The 17,118-nt window shown below is 60.6% G+C and overlaps 2 protein-coding genes across 2 annotated transcripts; one reads left to right on the forward strand and one right to left on the reverse strand.

Moving 5' to 3' along the window:
* Window positions 1-548: 548 nt before the first annotated feature.
* STX10 (syntaxin 10) lies at window positions 549-6,968 on the reverse strand. Its single transcript, XM_073318704.1, has 8 exons — window positions 6,828-6,968; window positions 6,263-6,432; window positions 5,095-5,189; window positions 4,485-4,547; window positions 3,860-3,976; window positions 3,023-3,129; window positions 2,426-2,520; window positions 549-1,947 (listed from the first exon to the last, which is right to left on the reverse strand). The coding sequence occupies exons 1-8, from the start codon at window positions 6,860-6,862 to the stop codon at window positions 1,871-1,873; spliced, it is 759 nt and encodes a 252-aa protein (XP_073174805.1). The 5' UTR covers window positions 6,863-6,968; the 3' UTR covers window positions 549-1,870.
* Window positions 6,969-11,557: 4,589 nt separating this feature from the next.
* Window positions 11,558-13,104, forward strand: IER2 (immediate early response 2). Its single transcript, XM_073318655.1, has one exon. It carries the CDS (start codon window positions 11,829-11,831, stop codon window positions 12,513-12,515), a length of 687 nt encoding a protein of 228 aa, XP_073174756.1. The 5' UTR covers window positions 11,558-11,828; the 3' UTR covers window positions 12,516-13,104.
* Window positions 13,105-17,118: the final 4,014 nt, after the last annotated feature.

Below are 17,118 nucleotides of genomic sequence, written 5' to 3' on the forward strand. Positions count from 1 at the left end.
GGATCTGCCCCCAGATCTCTTCTCCTTACGCCCTCCCGTCCCCCCAGGAGCCAGGTCCGTTGCCTCTTAGGGACAAAACCCAGCCCCGGTGACTTTGTGTTCGCAACAAGGCCCCCGCAGCGCCCAGAGGCGCCATTGCGTTCTCTGCCTGCGGGATTGCTGCGTGCTCAGGGCTGTGCCCGTTTCTAGGCAGCACTTGGGAAGGCCGGGGGCCAGATTCTCAGCTGGCATAACGGCCAAGGAGCCACTTGGATTCACACCCGTTGCGGAGCCCCGCCACTGATGTTAGACGCACAACCGGGACAGTCACAGCCTCAGCAGGTGTAAATCAGTGCAGGCCCACTGATCCCGACGAGAGAACGCCGCTTTACACCAGCTGGGGATCTGGGCCCCCACGCTAAGCTGGCCTTAAAAGTCACTTCTCAGAGCACTGCGAAGATCCCCGGTGACGGAGCATTAAACGCTCCCAAGGCCGGCCCCATCTCAGCACACGGAGCCACCGACAAAAACCAGGCGCCTTTAAAGGGACAAAAAACTGGGCTCAGGTCTTCAGTTTTGCTGCTTTATTGTGCATTTGTTTAAAGGTTTTTTTAAAAAAATATTTTTTTACATTAGAAATTCAGGTTCCAGCTAGGCCCCGAGACTCTAGGCCCCCGTCACACGGGAGCTGTAGTTGGAGGTCCTTTACGCCTCTACTTCCTCCCTCCAGCCAGGGAGCAGGACTACATCTCCCATAATGCATTGTGCTCACTCCCAATAGCCCGGCCACTGGGCAGCAGCTGGGAGCCCCTCCCACGCGTTTTCCTCTGTGGGCCAAGCTCCCTGCCCAGACTATATCTCCCATGATGCACTGCAGTCTCTCCCAACTGCCCAAGTGCATCATGGGAATTGTAGAAAGGAGTGTCTCATGCCCCTGGTTCCCCCATGGGCCCTGCTCCCTGGCCAGACTACATCTCCCAATATGCACTGCAGTCTCTCCCCCGCGGCAGAGGCACCAGCAGGGTCCATCCTGGTTATGTTTGTACAGCACCAAGCACCGTGGGGGCCTCACGGCCCTACCATAATACAAATAATTAACAACAACAAACCAACAGTCAGGTCTCTTCCTCCCCGCTAAGGCAGCAAAAATCCAGCAACAAGACCCCCAGTTTCTTTAACGGAAAACCCTTCGCATGAGAACCCTCCTGAGGAATTATTTTGGCTTTTCGTACAAAAAATGAGTGACGGCCCCGCCAGGGAGGGGAGAGGAGTGAGCACACGCCTGGCAAAGCGCAGCTGGGCTTTAAGGTGGGGAAGGCCTGAACCCACGCAGCAGGGGAGGGTATTAACCGCTGAGTCTGCATCTCATGCCCGCAGGAACTGTTCCATCTGCAACAGGCTGCAGAGAGCTGGTGTGATAAGTCAGCGCCCCCCTGGTGGCGCAGGCTCTGCTGCCCCGTCCTATCCTGGAACGTGGGATGGGCAAGCTGCTTCTCCTCCCAGCTCCTGGCTTTGCAGAAGGGGGGTGGAGGTACCAGTTAACTGGCTTCCCCTCCCTCCCAAATCTGGGGAGAGATCAGAAGCGCCCCCCCTCCCACCCCATTCAGCATGTTGCTACTGCTCCCTACAGGCTGAGGATGCCCCCGATGTGGAAGCAAAGGCTGGGGGGGACCTGAACCAGATTCCCAGCAGGAATCTCCCCTGGTACCTGGAGGTGCCTTTTCTTTCCCACAGGTGCCAGCCCCAAGGGTCAGAGAAAGGCACCGGGGTGGGCCGTGCTCCAGCAGGGCAGCTCCCAGGCTGCTTGCCAAGCAAGGATGGAGGCATGTGCATGGGGGGGGGCTGGTCAGGAGAATGCTGCCTCCCCGCCCCGGCAGTCCTGGCCAGTCGATTACAAAGTGAAGAAGAGGATAAGCACCACGATGAGGAGAACGAGCAGAATGCCAATCGCACACCACTGCCGCCGGTCTGGGGAGGAGGAAGCACAGGGGGAGATACAGTGAGTGTGGGCGGGGGGGTGGAGTGGCAGGGGCGATTCTGAGATGGGGGGGTTTGGCTTAAGCACCAACACTAGGGACCTCTAGGCTGCCTGGGGTGCATTCAAGAAACCTCCCTCCCACCTGCACACACATCGCAGGAGTAGAGCTCACTACCCCCCCTCCCGTTTTACAGAGGGGAAACTGAGGCGGGGAAGGGACTTGCCCCAAAAGTCACACAGGGCCATGAACAGAACCTAGGAGTCCTGACTCTTTGCTCCCCTTGACTCTAAACACTAGACTCCACTTCCCTCCCAAAGCCAAGGATAGAAGCCAGGAGTCCTGACTCCCAGCCCCTCCCTGATCTAACCACTAAACCCCACTCCCTTCCCAGAAACAGGAAGGGGACTCAGGTTCTGAAGTTTCCTAGATGCTTTGAAAAATCTGCCCCTGCCCAGCGCCTTCCTCACCGCTGGTCATGTGGGACACCTTGGCCATCTTCTTCAGCACGCCATCCATGTGGGACTGGGTGTTGTCCATCTCCTGGGCAAACTCCTCCAGCATCCTGCCAAGCCAGGGTCAAGCGGTCATCTTGGGGTGCAGCACCCACCCAGAGGGGGGGCTGTGGTCAAGCAGGGAGAGGCCTGGAAACACCCACCCCACCCTGCCCTGCCCCTCCCCCACACCTGCTCGGCTCCCGGTGTCAGGGGATCCAGCCACTGCTGCTTTCAGTCCCCCGCCAAGGTGTCAGGAGGGGGCTTGTCCCATTCCCTCCCTCCACTCCCCCAGGTTGGTGGGGTTCTCCTCCGGGAACCTGTCATCCCTCTAAGAACTGGGCTGAGACCCGCCAAACTCACCTCACACATGGAGCCAGATGGGAAGGATTTTCAGATCTGGGGCTGGTGCCCCCTCGAGGGGAAAGGCCTCATGTCCCATTCCCCACCCCCCTGAGCCAGCCAGTCCCCTGCCCTGGGGCCAGATCAGAGCTGGCGCCCTCTAGTGGGAAAAGGCCTCATGTCCCATTCCCAGGCCTGTGAGCAGGCCTCCCCTCGCCCCACCCCACTCACAAGCTCTGCTCCTCCAGCTCATCCCCAACCTGGCCCGACATGTGCTTCAAGACCCGGATGCTGCCCGACACCAGCTCCAGCTGCTCATCCTGCTGGTCTATGATCAGCTGCCGGGGAAGGGAGGTAGGAAAAGTCAGTGGGTCACTGCGGGGGGGGGATGTGCGACAGGGTCCCGTTATGGGGGGACTGGATCAGAACCAGAACGGTGGTGGGAGAAGGGAACTGGGATGGAGGAATTGCTGCCCCCCACCCCCTCAAAGTTTGCAACCTCCAGCCTGCTGGGTTAATCCCCAGGCTGTGGAACTCCCTGCTGCAGGGGGTTCAACATAGAGGGCCTGGGGGGGTGGTAGCTTGGGTAATTTTAGATCCAGCTCTCCGATGGGGCGGATGGATGTCAAGCCCCCCACCACCCTCCGGGCTGATCATTACGGGGGCTGGAAGGGAGAAATCCTCCTCTGGAGCACCCGGTGCCAGCCATTGATGGAGACGGGAGATGGGCCCGGTCTGATCCAGAGGGCAGAGATCTGGGGGGGTGGGGGTGGAATACAGACCTAGATGGGCCCATGGGTCTGACATGTAGCCAGGTCATGCTTCTAGTCCCTCCGGTTTAATCCAGATCGTCCCCCCCACACCCCAGCTTTAGGGGCGTGACATCAGTTTCACTCTGATTTAAAGCAAGAGCAGAACATCTGACCCTGGGTTCCATTCCCAGCTCGCCGGGGGGAGAGGGAGATGCTGTGTTCATCCTGATCTTCGTGACTGGGGACGCAGCAGGGCATATCTCTGTCCCCTCTTGGCCCCCCCAGCCCTGGCTGGTGGCCTCAGACAGCTCCCCACCTGCTGCTGCAGTTGCTGCTCCTCAATATAGCGGGAATTGGCGGACACCAGCTCCTCCCGCAGCGGGCCGTATTGCTCCGGGGGGGGCTTCTGGCTGGCCCCACCGCCAATCAGCATCTGCGGGGAGAGAGCAGAGCCCTGATCGGGGACCCATCCAGGCAACTCACCGCTGGGGGTAGCAAGTAACTCGGGATGAGGGGGGAGATGGGGACTGGCTGGCTCAGGGGGTGGGGAACGGGACATCGGGTCCTTCCCTTCTAGGGGCCACTGGCTCTGATCTGGAGGATGGCAACGCAAACTCCATGCTATTTGCCTCCTCCCCCTGCTGTCAGCCCGTCCCCTACACAGCAAGACCCTCATTACCAGAGGGGTGGGGGCCAAACAAACCATGGGGTTTGGGCAGCTTGTCCCCGGATGGAGGATCCCAGCCGCCAGGGGCTGCCACTCCAGCTTCACCCATCAGCGGCTGCGAGACAGAGAGGACAGCGTACCAGGGCATGGGATGTGCTATAGGCCTTTCTATGGGGTCAGTCCCTGCAGTGGCCTGGGTGGTGCTGTGGGCTCGTGCCCCCCCCCCGCCCCCCGGGAGCTCCAATTGCTGCTCAGGGAGGACAGGACCAGGTACCTCTCTGTTTTTCCGCTCAGCGATGGCCAGGGCTGACGGGCTGGATATGTGATCCCGCATCTCCTGCGATAGAGGAAAGGGAAGGGGTTAAAAACCACAGGGGTTTGTTGAGGGGGGGGAGAGGGGGACTTGGGAGAGCAGCAGCCCGGGGCACTTCCATGGGGGTTCCCCTCCCCGTCGGCTTCACAGACAGAAATGCAGGCACGGGGAACGGAAGGCACTTCCTCACGGTCAGCCAGCAAGACCAGGAACAGAACCCAGGTGTCCTGGACTTCCCCTGCCTTGACCACTAGACCCCACTCCCCTCCCAGAGCTGGGGATAGAACCCAGGAGTCCTAGCTCCCAGCCCCTTGCTCTGTCCAGTACACACACACAGTTTCAAAACAACCTGCTGGAAACCATGATCCCTGACTCAGTTTCTCCTCCTCCCTGATCTATTGGGGTCCCTCTACTGCACTAGCTGTTGTGCCCCACTAGAGGGCAGCAGAACCCCACACACTCAGAGGAGGTCTGAGTTCCCAGATTCCTCCAGGAGGGGGCAGCCCGATGCCTCAGACAGAGACACACACAGGACACGGGGTCGTGGTGCATTGGGGTAGGGGTTCCCCACCTTGACAGAGTCCCGCATCTGTTTCACGAAGGCCCGTCTCTCCGTCAGCTCGCTGGCTTCGATCCTGAACTTGCGAGGGTTTGACTCCACAATGCGTGCGCCAGAGCTAAGGACCAAGCGCGCGGGGCACAGGGAGAGTCCAGGGGTGGGAGTGGGGAGCACAGGAGGGGAGAGCGTGGGTGGGGTGGACGAGGCCCTAACCAGCCCATAGACCTCAAACAGCTCTCTGGATTGCCCTTCATTCCCATGGACTCTCCCAGCAGGGGGTGCTGTGTGGAGTGGGGCAGAGACCTGGCACGGGGGGGGCTCCGGCTACTCCCAGCAGGGGGCGCTGTGGGGAGCGGGGCAGAGGCCTGGCACTGGGGGGGGTCTCCCGGCTACTCCCAGCAGAGGGCGCTGTGGGGAGCGGGGCAGAGGCCTGGCACTGGGGGGGGGTCTCCCGGCTACTCCCAGCAGGGGGCGCTGTGGGGAGCGGGGCAGAGGCCTGGCACTGGGGGGGGGTCTCCCGGCTACTCCCAGCAGGGGGCGCTGTGGGGAGCGGGGCAGAGGCCTGGCACTGGGGGGGGGGCTCCCGGCTACTCCCAGCGGGGGGCACTGTGGGGAGCGGGGCAGAGACCTGGCACTGGGGGGGTCTCCTGGCTATTCCTAGCGGGGGGCACTGTGGGGAGCGGGGCAGAGACCTGGCACTGGGGGGGCTCCGGCTACTCCCAGCGGGGGGCGCTGTGGGGAGCGGGGCAGAGGCCTGGCACTGGGGGGGTCTCCTGGCTACTCCCAGCGGGGGGCGCTGTGGGGAGCGGGGCAGAGACCTGGCACTGGGGGGGCTCCGGCTACTCCCAGCGGGGGGCGCTGTGGGGAGCGGGGCAGAGGCTTGGCACTGGGGGGTCTCCTGGCTACTCCCAGCGGGGGGTGCTGTGGGGAGCGGGGCAGAGACCTGGCACTGGGGGGGCTCCGGCTACTCCCAGCGGGGGGCGCTGTGGGGAGCGGGGCAGAGGCCTGGCACTGGGGGGTCTCCTGGCTACTCCCAGCGGGGGGCGCTGTGGGGAGCGGGGCAGAGACCTGGCACTGGGGGGGCTCCTGGCTACTCCCAGCGGGGGGCGCTGTGGGGAGCGGGGCAGAGGCCTGGCACTGGGGGGGCTCCCCCAGGGGAACCCGGGCCCCAGAAGGATATCGATGGTCTCCTCCAGATCCTCCAGGTCCCACTCGATGCTACGCAGGCTGTTGCGCAGCTCGTTCGTGGTCCAGTCGAACTCCTCCGCGCTGACCACACGAGTCTCCTGCAGCAGCTCGCACCAGCGCCCGTAGAGCCCCCGGGCCGTGTTCACGGCCTTCTGCACCTCCCTGGGGGGCGGCGGGGGGGGGTTGGCAAAGAGAAGGGGGGGTGAGGGGTTAGTGAGGAGCAGGGCGGGGACCCCCAGGGAGACGGCACTGTGCTGCCAAACCCTGTCTGGCTTCTCTTCCGCCTCCCCACCCACCCCAGAGGTGGCTGCATCTCAGCACCCGGCAAGGAAATCCGGTATAAACAGGGGTCGCCCCCCACCCCAGAGGAGGATGGGAAGGGATCTCTCCCGCAGCACAGGGGATGGGGGGGGGGTCTCGGACGGGGCAGGGGGGGCTCTTCCTCCAAAGGGGAGGGAAGGGGGCTGGAGGGGGGTTTCCCAGCGGGGCTCTCTGCACAGGGTCCCGATCCCCGGTGCTATTTTCAGCCCCATTTTAAGGGGGGAGGGGCGGCTCACCTCCGCACGGCGGAGAACGGGTCCTCCAGGGCCATGCTGCCGCCCCGGCCCCCGGCTCCGCTGCCTGCCGCCGCCGCTCCCCGCCATGTGACTGGCGCTGGCCCGGCCCAGCCGAGGCTCCGGCCGCCGCCTTTGCTGAGGGCGGGGCGGGCTTGCCCGGACTCGGGGGGCGGATCCAGCCGGGCGGGTGGCAGCTACAGCGGGAGGGGCGAGGCTCCCCCCATTCACAACCCTCCATGGAGGAAAGAGGCAGGCGCGGGAGGGGCCAGGCTGAGCTGACCCCGAATTCCCGGCACTGACCTGCTCCAAACGGAGGCAAGGAGCAGAGAAATGGAACCCAGGCGTCCGGGTTCTCCCATCCCCCACCTCCAGCTCCCACTCCCGTGCGGAAGCTGAGAACAGAACCCAGGAGTCCTGACATCAGCCCCCACCCCGCTGCTAGACTCCATTCTTAACCCACCCCCCAACTAGGACTAGAACCCAGGAGTCCTGACCCTGCCGCCCCAGCCACTGGACCCCACTCTCCTCCCAGAGCTGAGAACAGAACCCAGGAGTCCTGACCCTGCCGCCCCAGCCACTGGACCCCACTCTCCTCCCAGAGCTGAGAACAGAACCCAGGAGTCCTGACCCTGCCGCCCCAGCCACTGGACCCCACTCTCCTCCCAGAGCTGAGAACAGAACCCAGGAGTCCTGACCCTGCCGCCCCAGCCACTGGACCCCACTCTCCTCCCAGAGCTGAGAACAGAACCCAGGAGTCCTGACCCTGCCGCCCCAGCCACTGGACCCCACTCTCCTCCCAGAGCTGAGAACAGAACCCAGGAGTCCTGACCCTGCCGCCCCAGCCACTGGACCCCACTCTCCTCCCAGAGCTGAGAACAGAACCCAGGAGTCCTGACCCTGCCGCCCCAGCCACTGGACCCCACTCTCCTCCCAGAGCTGAGAACAGAACCCAGGAGTCCTGACCCTGCCGCCCCAGCCACTGGACCCCACTCTCCTCCCAGAGCTGAGAACAGAACCCAGGAGTCCTGACCCTGCCGCCCCAGCCACTGGACCCCACTCTCCTCCCAGAGCTGAGAACAGAACCCAGGAGTCCTGACCCTGCCGCCCCAGCCACTGGACCCCACTCTCCTCCCAGAGCTGAGAACAGAACCCAGGAGTCCTGACCCTGCCGCCCCAGCCACTGGACCCCACTCTCCTCCCAGAGCTGAGAACAGAACCCAGGAGTCCTGACCCTGCCGCCCCAGCCACTGGACCCCACTCTCCTCCCAGAGCTGAGAACAGAACCCAGGAGTCCTGACCCTGCCGCCCCAGCCACTGGACCCCACTCTCCTCCCAGAGCTGAGAACAGAACCCAGGAGTCCTGACTCTGAGCCCGCCACACTTCTAACTTCTAGACACCACTCGCAGCTCCTCTGCCCCCCAACTAGGACTAGAACCCAGCCCCCCCCCCCCCCAGCCCCTAGTCTCCACTCCCAGCTCCTCCTCCTCATGGTTATTTCATTCCAGTCCAGCCAGTAGGACTCGTCCCTGCTGTGGGGTTACTGGTTGTCCCCTTCCTGCCCCAGGGGATTTCTCATGACTCTTGGTAGCTGATTCCATGGGCCCCTGGCTCCCAGGGGGCTGCTGCTAGGAGGCCTCGCGAGGGGTGACACTGAGCACTTGAGGACAGCAGGGTGGGTGCGGGGTGCATGCGGGTGGGGTGAGCTTTTATGTGTAGCCATGGGGTGTGGGGGGGCTGTGTGCATCTCAAGCTATATGTGGGATTTGTTGATGGTCAGGTTGTGGCGGATAGCGTGAGGGTGGTGTGCTACGTGTGTAGGCAGGGTGTGTGGGGAGGGGGGTTGCGTGTTGTCAGATTGTGTGGGGGAGTTGTGTGGCATGCAGTCACGGTGTATGTGTGTTTGAGCTGTGTACAGGTAGATTGTGTCCAGTCAGACTGGGTGTGGTTGTGGTCATATTGTGGGGTATGTGTGTAGTCAGATTGTGTGGGGGGGGACAGGCAGTGTGTGTGAGGTGTTTACAGGTAGGTTGTGTACAATTGGATTATGAGGGGATGTGTGTCGTCAGGTTGTATTGAGTCGAGTTGGGGGAGAGTTGTCTGATATGTGTAGAAGGAGGCTGTGGGTGGGGGAATGTAGAGGCGATTGTGAGTAGTCAGATAGTGTGGGGGAGTTGTGAGTGGGTGAGAGAAGTAGGCCCTGTACAGTCAGACTGTGCTCAGATGTGTGTAGTGAGGTTGTGTCATCTAGTTGCATTGTGGGGGGATATTGTGGATGGATGTGTTGTGTAGATGGGTTGTGGGGGGAGTTGGGTGGGTGGGGGAGATGGGTCATATCATGTAGTCATTATGGAGGGAGTTGTGGGGGGAAGATTGGCTGTGTGTAGTCTGATTGTGGGGGGTTGTCATGTAGTTGGGCTGTGAGGGAGACAGGCAGGTGGTAGATGCAGGAGGTTGGGGGTCACAGGCAGGTGGTGAGTGGGTGGGGGGGTGACAGGCAGGGAGTGGGTGGCTGGGGGGAAACTGGGGGGTTCACAGGCAGGTGGTGAGTGGGTTGGGGAGATTGGTGGGGCTGTGGCCTGTAGGAGGGCTGTGGGGGTGACAGGAAGGTTGTGGGTGGGTGGGTGGGTGGGGGAGATGGGTTCTGTCATGTAGTCATTATGGAGGGAGTTGTGGGGGGAAGATTGGCTGTGTGTAGTCTGATTGTGGGGGGCTGTCAAGTAGTTGGGCTGTGAGGGAGACAGGCAGGTGGTAGATGCAGGAGGTTGGGGGTGACAGGCAGGTGGTGAGTGGGTGGTGGGGTGACAGGCAGGGAGTGGGTGGCTGGGGGGAAACTGGGGGGGTCACAGGCAGGTGGTGAGTGGGTGGGGGGGTGACAGGCAGGGAGTGGGTGGCTGGGGGGAAACTGGGGGGGTCACAGGCAGGTGGTGAGTGGGTGGGGGGGTGACAGGCAGGGAGTGGGTGGCTGGGGGGAAACTGGGGGGGTCACAGGCAGGTGGTGAGTGGGTTGGGGAGATGGATGGGGCTGTAGGGGGGCTGTGGGGTGACAGGCAGTGGGGGGGATGGGTGCAGCCCCACGTGCTGTGCGCACAGGCAGGCTGCGGGGGCGGGATCTGCAGCGCGAGCAGAGGGGTTTTTCCCCCTAGGATCCCGGAAGGACGCTCCCCATAGGCCCCAACGGGGCCTTCCAGCCTCTGCCCTTATACGGAAAGAGGAAGCGAGGCGGCTGCAAATGTCGCCCCTTTCGGAACGTTGGTGCGCGCCGCGTTCGGATCCCGCCCCCTGTCGTCATGGGCCCCTAATATAGTCATGGAAACGGTAACCAGGGGGAGGCTGGGGTGACCTCAAAAGTGGGGCGGAGCCTCCTCCTCCTCCTCTTCCTTCCTCTTGAAGCGATGGCCGGGGAAGACGGGCTGGGGGGCCGGGCCTGCGGTGGGGCAGGTGGCAGAGCGTGGAGCTGGGGGGGGAGGGGCTTGACTTTAACCCCCCCCCTCATTCCTGCGCCCCAGCACCGATCCCCTGGCCAGGGCAGGGGCCCGCTGCGTTGCATTCCCTCACTGCGGGCGGACGGGCGGGGGAGGTGTTCCTGGCGGCCTCTCCGCGGCCCCGAGACTATGATCCGAAGGGAAAGAGGGGAAAGCAGGTTGACGAGGGGCGTAGAACCAGGTTTGCAATGCAGCCGCTTGCATCGGGCTCACGCATCCTAAACGGACGGAGTAAAATTTCATTCACGACGAGTTCCGGCTCAGATTTGGGGTGTGCTGTAGTACGGGTTGTTTATTGCCACGGCACAAGACGCAGCGATTGCATTGTACAGGCCCACGTTTTGCAGCCAGCACGCAGGGGTTGCGGTGACTCCAGTCCGTGGATTGAAACAGAGCTGCAGCTAAAAACACAGAGTGCGCGGTTTACACACACACAGAGAAAGCGACGTGTGCCTTTGCCCTGGAGGTTGCATTCCACGTACACAAGGTGCCTTTTATCTAGCAGAGATTGCATCCTCACACACGCTCTGCTTCTGCTGCATTGCACGCAGGGACAGATGGATTTGGCAGACTGCATTAAACGGCGATGGGGCTTTTTGCTCAGACACAGAGATGCTGCACGTGAGGGTTACGCTCTCAGGCTGCACTGGCTGATTGCATTTGCACTTAACACAGCGATGGTGCTTGTGCTCCCGTTATTGCGTTGCAGACGCAGCGTGATTGTGGAGCGGGCTGTATTGCACGTCGTCGTGCACTGGCTTTGCATTTATTTATCGCGTTGCCCGGGCACGTGCATTAGCCGCTGCATTCAATGCATCGCGCGCGCCCGGGCATGGTGCAACAGCTGCTGCACCGACGGCTCCGCACAGCCGGTTGGCGCCGGCGCCTCACACCCGGCCCGGGGGCAGCTGCTGCACTGCGCGCGCAGACCAGCGCCCATCGCGACCTTGGACGCGCAAAATAAAACACAAAGTGGCCGGGCCTCTGGCTGCTTTTGCAAAAGGGGCCGCGAGTGGCTGGACGTGCCGGGGGGGGGGGCGGTGTCCCTGTTGCATTGACACCTCCCCTTCAGCCGCTTTGCTGCGGCTGGCGGCTTCCTCCTCCGCCTCCCCTCCCCTCCCCCACTCCCCGGCATTTCCGCCCTCCCCTCCCCCCGCAGTAGCCGCTGGGGGTGGCGGCGCGTTGCACAGGCCGGATGCGGCTGACGGAGTGGGCGGGGGCGGCCCGGGCGCTGAGATCACCGGGGGTATAAAAGCAGCGGCGCTGGGCGCGGCTGGACTTAGTCGTCGGGGCGGCGGGTCCGAGGCGGCGGCGGCGGAGCAGCAGCGAAAGGCTCAGCAACAAAAGGCGGCGGAGCAGCAGCGGCGGGGGCGGGAAGACCCAGGCGCAGCCCCTCCCCCTCTCTCTCTCCCCCCCCACCCCCAGTTCTCCGGTCGGTGCAAAGGGCGCCGGCCGCGCGCACCCGCCAGAGCCGCGCAGCAGCCCCCCGGGCCGGAGCAGGCGCCCCCGCCGCCCGGCATGGAGGTGCAGAAGGAAGCCCAGCGCATCATGACCCTGTCGGTGTGGAAGATGTACAACTCCCGCCTGCAACGCGGCGGCCTCCGGCTGCACCGGAGCCTGCAGCTCTCGCTGGTCATGCGGAGCGCCCGGGAGGTCTATCTCTCCGCCAAGCTGGAGGAGGACGAGGAGGGGGGACTTGGGCCGCAGCCCCCAGCGCCGGCCGCCGCCTCCCCCGGCCCCCAGGCCCCGGAGGAGCGGGCAGCCCCCGCGGACCGTGGAAGCGCCCCGGGCGCCGGCGATCCGGAGCCCATGGAGACGCAGGACGGCAGCGGGGACGTGCCCCAGGCGCCCACCTCTCTGGCGGCTCCAGCGCCCGGGGCGGGTAGGCGGCCGGCGCGGGGGGTTTCGTTGCCGCCCCCGGGCAAAGCCAGCAGGAAGCGGCGGAGCAGCAGCTTGGACAAGCCGGGGGCGGCCGAGGCCGGGCTGGTGCCCACCAAGAAGGCCCGGCTGGAGGCGGCGGAGGAGGAGGGCGAGCGGCAGCCCCAGGGACAGGACGGCCCCTTCCCCAGCCTGGCCAAAGTCCTGCAGACCCGCTTCTCCGGGATGCTGCGGGGCGGCCCGCCCAAGGGCCCCGAGCCCACGCCGGGCTGCCGGCCCGGGGACGGGGTGCTCAGCATACTGGTCCGAGCCGTGGTGGCCTTTTAAATCCCTTCCCCGCCGCTTGGGGGGACTCGTGGCTGGGGGACCTGCCCCGCGGCGCAGCGGCTCGCTCGGCTCCTGGCGGGAGCCATGGGGCGGGGGGGGTCGCTTTTGGGGGCGCAGCCCCCCTCTCCCTGGCGGAGGGGGGGCGGGGAGCCGGCCGGGAGAGAGGCACACGAAGGCCGGGGAGGACAGCGGAAGAAGGATCGGACTTTCCCCCCGCCACGCACGTCCCTCCCCACCCTGCTGGGTCCAGGGGGGGAGGCGAGACAAAAGGACCGAGAGAGGCCGCCGCTTTGTGTGCGTGGGAGCGGGGGGCTCTGGCCCAAGTTCACGATGGGGAAGAGAGACTCGCAGACCGGGCCGAGCTTCTCCTGCCTGCTCCTCACTGACAGATGGTTTATTTTTGTGTAGAGACGTGCTATATGCGGACTTGGGGTCAATTGGTGCTATCCCATAACCCCCACCCCGGGGGGCGGGGGTTGGGGTGTTTGGTTTTTGGTTTTTTTTTTGGTAACTTGAAACTTTTTGGCCTATTCTCCTCCGTCTTGTTCTGTGTCCTTGTGATCGCAGCATGGTTGCTGGGGGGGGGGGGGGGCGGCGACAGAGGGGGGGCTGCAGACCTGGTGGCCAGATGTGAGATAAAGGGGTTTAAAAGAGAGCGAACAGTGCTGAGAAATATTCAAGAAAGGGATCTGTTGCCTCGAGGGAGGGAGGGCTGGGTTTCTCCCGCCCGCCTCCTAGACTTCCTTCTCCAGCACCCCCAGAAAGTGGGGGGATGGTGGAAGATGGGTGTCCTACTTACTAGATTTCTTTCCTCAGGGGTACTTTTTTAAAAAGTGTGTTTTTGTTTGTGTGTTTTTGTTTTTCAAGAGGCCTTTTTTCTTTTAACCAACTAAGAGCTCTCAAAGCAGGATTCAGTAAGGAAACTTCCCCCACTTCCAGCCAGGCCTACAAGTTGACACACCACTCATATGACCAGTCATTGCATCACACTGGGTCTAGAAAGGCAGCGGGGAATTTCCTGTTCAGACCGCTGGTAGATTTTTTTGTGTGTGTGTGGAGCTGGTTTTTCAAGGTGTGGGTGGGGTGTGTGTCAGCTTGACTCATTTAACCCTGTAAAGGGGAACTGAGACAAGGCTGCCTTCTGCTGCTTGCTCTTAAAAATCAAATAAAAGCTTAAAAATAATTTTAAAAAACCCTATGAAAATCATAGACTCCAGAGGTATTTTATTTCCTCTTCCACCTGGGGGTGGTGGAGGGAAGTTTCCTTTACTCAGAGTTTTGAGTTATTTGAACTAATCTGTGTAAGATATGATTATTAAAATTCTTGGTCTGAAATGCTGAAGATCGAAAGAGAAGAGCGTGTTTGAGAAGGGCAGAAATCCTGGTGACCCACCGCCACCCTGGAATCTTCAAAGGGAAATTGTCACGTGTTCAAATCCCATTGTAAAACCCTGAGAATTGGCCATCTTTCTGTTGTCATGGCTGGTGGGGCTAAGATCCCTCCCCACGCCACTGTCTTGTTTAAAATCAGATGCCCCTCAAGTTCTCTTTGAGTCTAAGGAGAGGAGGGGCCGATCAGTCTGTGTTTGTGAATGTCATGATGGCTTTACGTATATGTGTGAACAAAAATCATTCTTTGGTTCCTGAGTTCGATAGTTGCCTGCAGAGGAAACTAGCGAATGGATTAAACAAATGGGGGGAAAACCCTACACAGTTGAGACATTTCTTTTTAAATGTTACCCATGTGTCTTGAATACTTGTAATTTATATCTATAGTTCCCCCTTTTTTTATTGTCTTGGGGGGGGGAAAACGGCATGGACTGGGGTTTCCTCCTCTTGTGTCCTTATTTTTTTTTTTTTTTGTTAAATAAAATCCATTTGTGAAACTGGCGAAGTTGTGGCGCTCTGAATTTGTCATGAAAATGGGAAATGGGTGTTTTTTTGTGTGTTTTGTGTAAAGGCCTGGCTAAATTTAGTGGCATGCGTTTTTCTTTTCTTTTGGTTTGGCCTGTTCCAGGCTGGACAGATGCAGCTGCCACTGTTGTCAGGCCTTGAGCAAAAACTAGATAGGCTCCTAACCCCTCGTGGATGAGGCTGGCTGTGAATTCTGTTTTACAGTAGGACCCTGGTGCTATACACAGTAGAGGATCCAGCATGGAAGGAGGCTGATTCATTCCATTGGCTCAGCCAGCATCCACCCACTTCTCTCCCTCCCCCTGAGTCTGGGCCTCTATATCCCTTTGTGATCTTCCCCCCCACCTTGGGTGACCCCATGCCAGGGCGACGGAAATACCGAGTTGCATAACAGTGCCCTTGGGTTGTGGTGGGAGTGTAAACAGGAGAGGTTTAAGTGGCCTAGTAACTGCAGACTTGTAACTGGTTAGAAATACTCCCTTATAAACATGGGCATCTTGCCAGCTAGGGGGCAGTTAAAACTGTTCAGGTTGTGGGAGGGGTTGGTTCTGTGTTCTCTTAAACAGCTGGCATGACTTCCGTGGAGGTAGATGAGCGAGCTGGGCATGGCTGCAAGGGGATTATAGCTGGCGAGATAAAATGGATCTTTTATTGGCCTGGCACAAGAGAGGTGGGCTCGAAGCACATCTGCTGGAGGCAGGTGTAATCCCTGTGAGCTGGGAGCCGGCCTCTGGACTTGCTGTGATCCCCCTGCAAAATAATCAAGCTATATAGAAATGGGGGGGAGGGCGCTCAGGGATCCTGCAGCTGTGGTGGGGGATTGGGACATGCCGTTGCTAGATGGGAGATAGGGTTGTGGAAGGGGGGAGATGTCACAGGACTGGGGATAGGTTCACAATTGCTGCTGGTCGGGCATTGAAAGTGTAACCTGTGTCCTGGTGATCCAGCCTGGGCTGGGGCACAAATGAGGGAACGATGGATCCCTGGACTTTAAAGCACTGTTGGCTGGTAACCTGAGCCAGGCCTGTGGGGGTTTCTTTTATTATTTCCCCAGTGTTAAAGGGGCGAGGACTTCGCGTATTGTCTCCCAGGCCCTCCCTGGAACCGCTCACCCCAGCCACTGGTGACCAGATCAGTTCCTCGGCCGTGGTTAAAGCCAGGCTGGGGGTGCGTTGAGCTTCTGGAATTCTGCTCTGCGTGATCCAGCCTGCGGCAAGGCGAACCTCAGTTTCGCATCCACTCATTGCCCGCCCCTCACGAAGCCAGGCAGGTTGATTCCCACTGCCCCCCAAAAGCCCTGTGTAAAGGACCCCGTCAAACAAAGTTAATGCATCTGAGCTGGATTTACACTGGTGCAGGATTTTTACAGCCGATGTGTGTATCCGTGACCCCCCTAAGGGCTGTGTGTGTGTTCCCGTCGAGTGTTCAGCAGTAGCCTTCCGCGCTGGGAGTCTCCATAGCTCATGCAGCCTGTGACCTTCCTAGCCCTGTGAAAATCAAAGGTGTTCAGTACAGACGGGTCCATGACGCAGCTACCCAGTGCTGCGTCTCCTTGTTTCTATTGTAGCTGTTTCCGGCAGCCCTGTTGTTGTGGGTGCTGTACAAACACGTGTGCCCGAGCGCTCACATAGATGAGTGGCAGAAGGAGGGGAAACTGAGGCACTGAGCAGGGGTGGGATTTGCCTGAGGTCACTGGTGGAGCTGGGGAGAGAACCCAGGCATCCAGCCTTCTTGCTACTTCCAGGCTGGGCTGTATTTCCCAACAGTTGCCTAGCTGTGAGGAAGCCCCAGCGCCACGTGCTTTGAGCCTGATGGTGCCATGTTTGCACTTGTTTGAAGTGAGTAAAACGCGTCTCGGTCAGTTTCTACCTCCGGTCCGCCATAGGCAGGGCAGGGCTAGCCCCAGTGTGCAGATGGGAAACCAAGGCACGGAGAGGCTAAATGACTTGCCCAAGGTCACATGGTAATCATGAGGCAGAGTAGGGAATTGAACCCATGTCCTAGGCTCATGCTTAACCACTGGGCTGCCCTGCCTCTCTTTGCATAGGTGCAGTCCGAATAAATGAAATGCCGGGGCGGGCGTTGCCACCCTTTAACAAGTATCTTATCCGTGTATTTTTTTTTCAACAGAATAAAGCCCCCATGGTTGATATTGTAGCCAGCTTAAAGAGCTGGCTACTGTGTCTGTGCAGCTCCTCCCTAGTGGCTGGAGTCTGAACTTTTCATTGGTGTGTCATAGTCCCTGTAGTGCAAACACTGAGTGGGGAGTCTCCTGTCGCTCAAGCAAGAAGGGTGCCTGGGTGCAGGAGGATATGAGTTTTGTTCCCAGCTGCTGCTGTGAAATCTGGTGTGTGGCAGGAGTGAGGATAGCTGTCCTACTTGGAGGTTCATGCTGATCTTTAAAACTGGGGGTTGAAAGCAGCCAAAATCTATGGTTTGCCCATCGCTTCCTGTGGCGCAGTGTGAACGCTGTCGCTTTACGTTGGCGGGGGTTCTCCTGGGCCTGGTTGCAGGAGCTCTGTAGGGACGTGAGTGATCTGGGCCAAGCAGCCAGGTTCGAGTACGATGGGGTAAATTGCATTTCTCTGCCTTAGGGAGCAGCCTGCATTTGTCTCTCTCTGGTTTTGGGTAGAATCATAGAATCATAGAATATCAGGGTTGGAAGGGACCTCAGGAGGTCACCTAGTCC

Source organism: Lepidochelys kempii, chromosome 20 (assembly GCF_965140265.1).
Source record: "Lepidochelys kempii isolate rLepKem1 chromosome 20, rLepKem1.hap2, whole genome shotgun sequence".
In the NCBI taxonomy this organism is placed as follows: Eukaryota; Metazoa; Chordata; order Testudines; family Cheloniidae; genus Lepidochelys; species Lepidochelys kempii.

Excerpts from the sequence above, each read along its gene's own strand:
- IER2 (XM_073318655.1), top strand. The coding sequence starts at position 11,829 with ATGGAGGTGCAGAAGGAAGCCCAGCGCATCATGACCCTGTCGGTGTGG.
- STX10 (XM_073318704.1), bottom strand. The coding sequence starts at position 6,862 with ATGGCCCTGGAGGACCCGTTCTCCGCCGTGCGGAG. Across the intron at positions 6,433-6,827 it reads CCGTTCTCCGCCGTGCGGAG|GGAGGTGCAGAAGGCCGTGA; the intron begins GTGAGCCGCCCC and ends GCCGCCCCCCAG. Across the intron at positions 1,948-2,425 it reads GGTGTCCCACATGACCAGCG|ACCGGCGGCAGTGGTGTGCG; the intron begins GTGAGGAAGGCG and ends CCTCCTCCCCAG.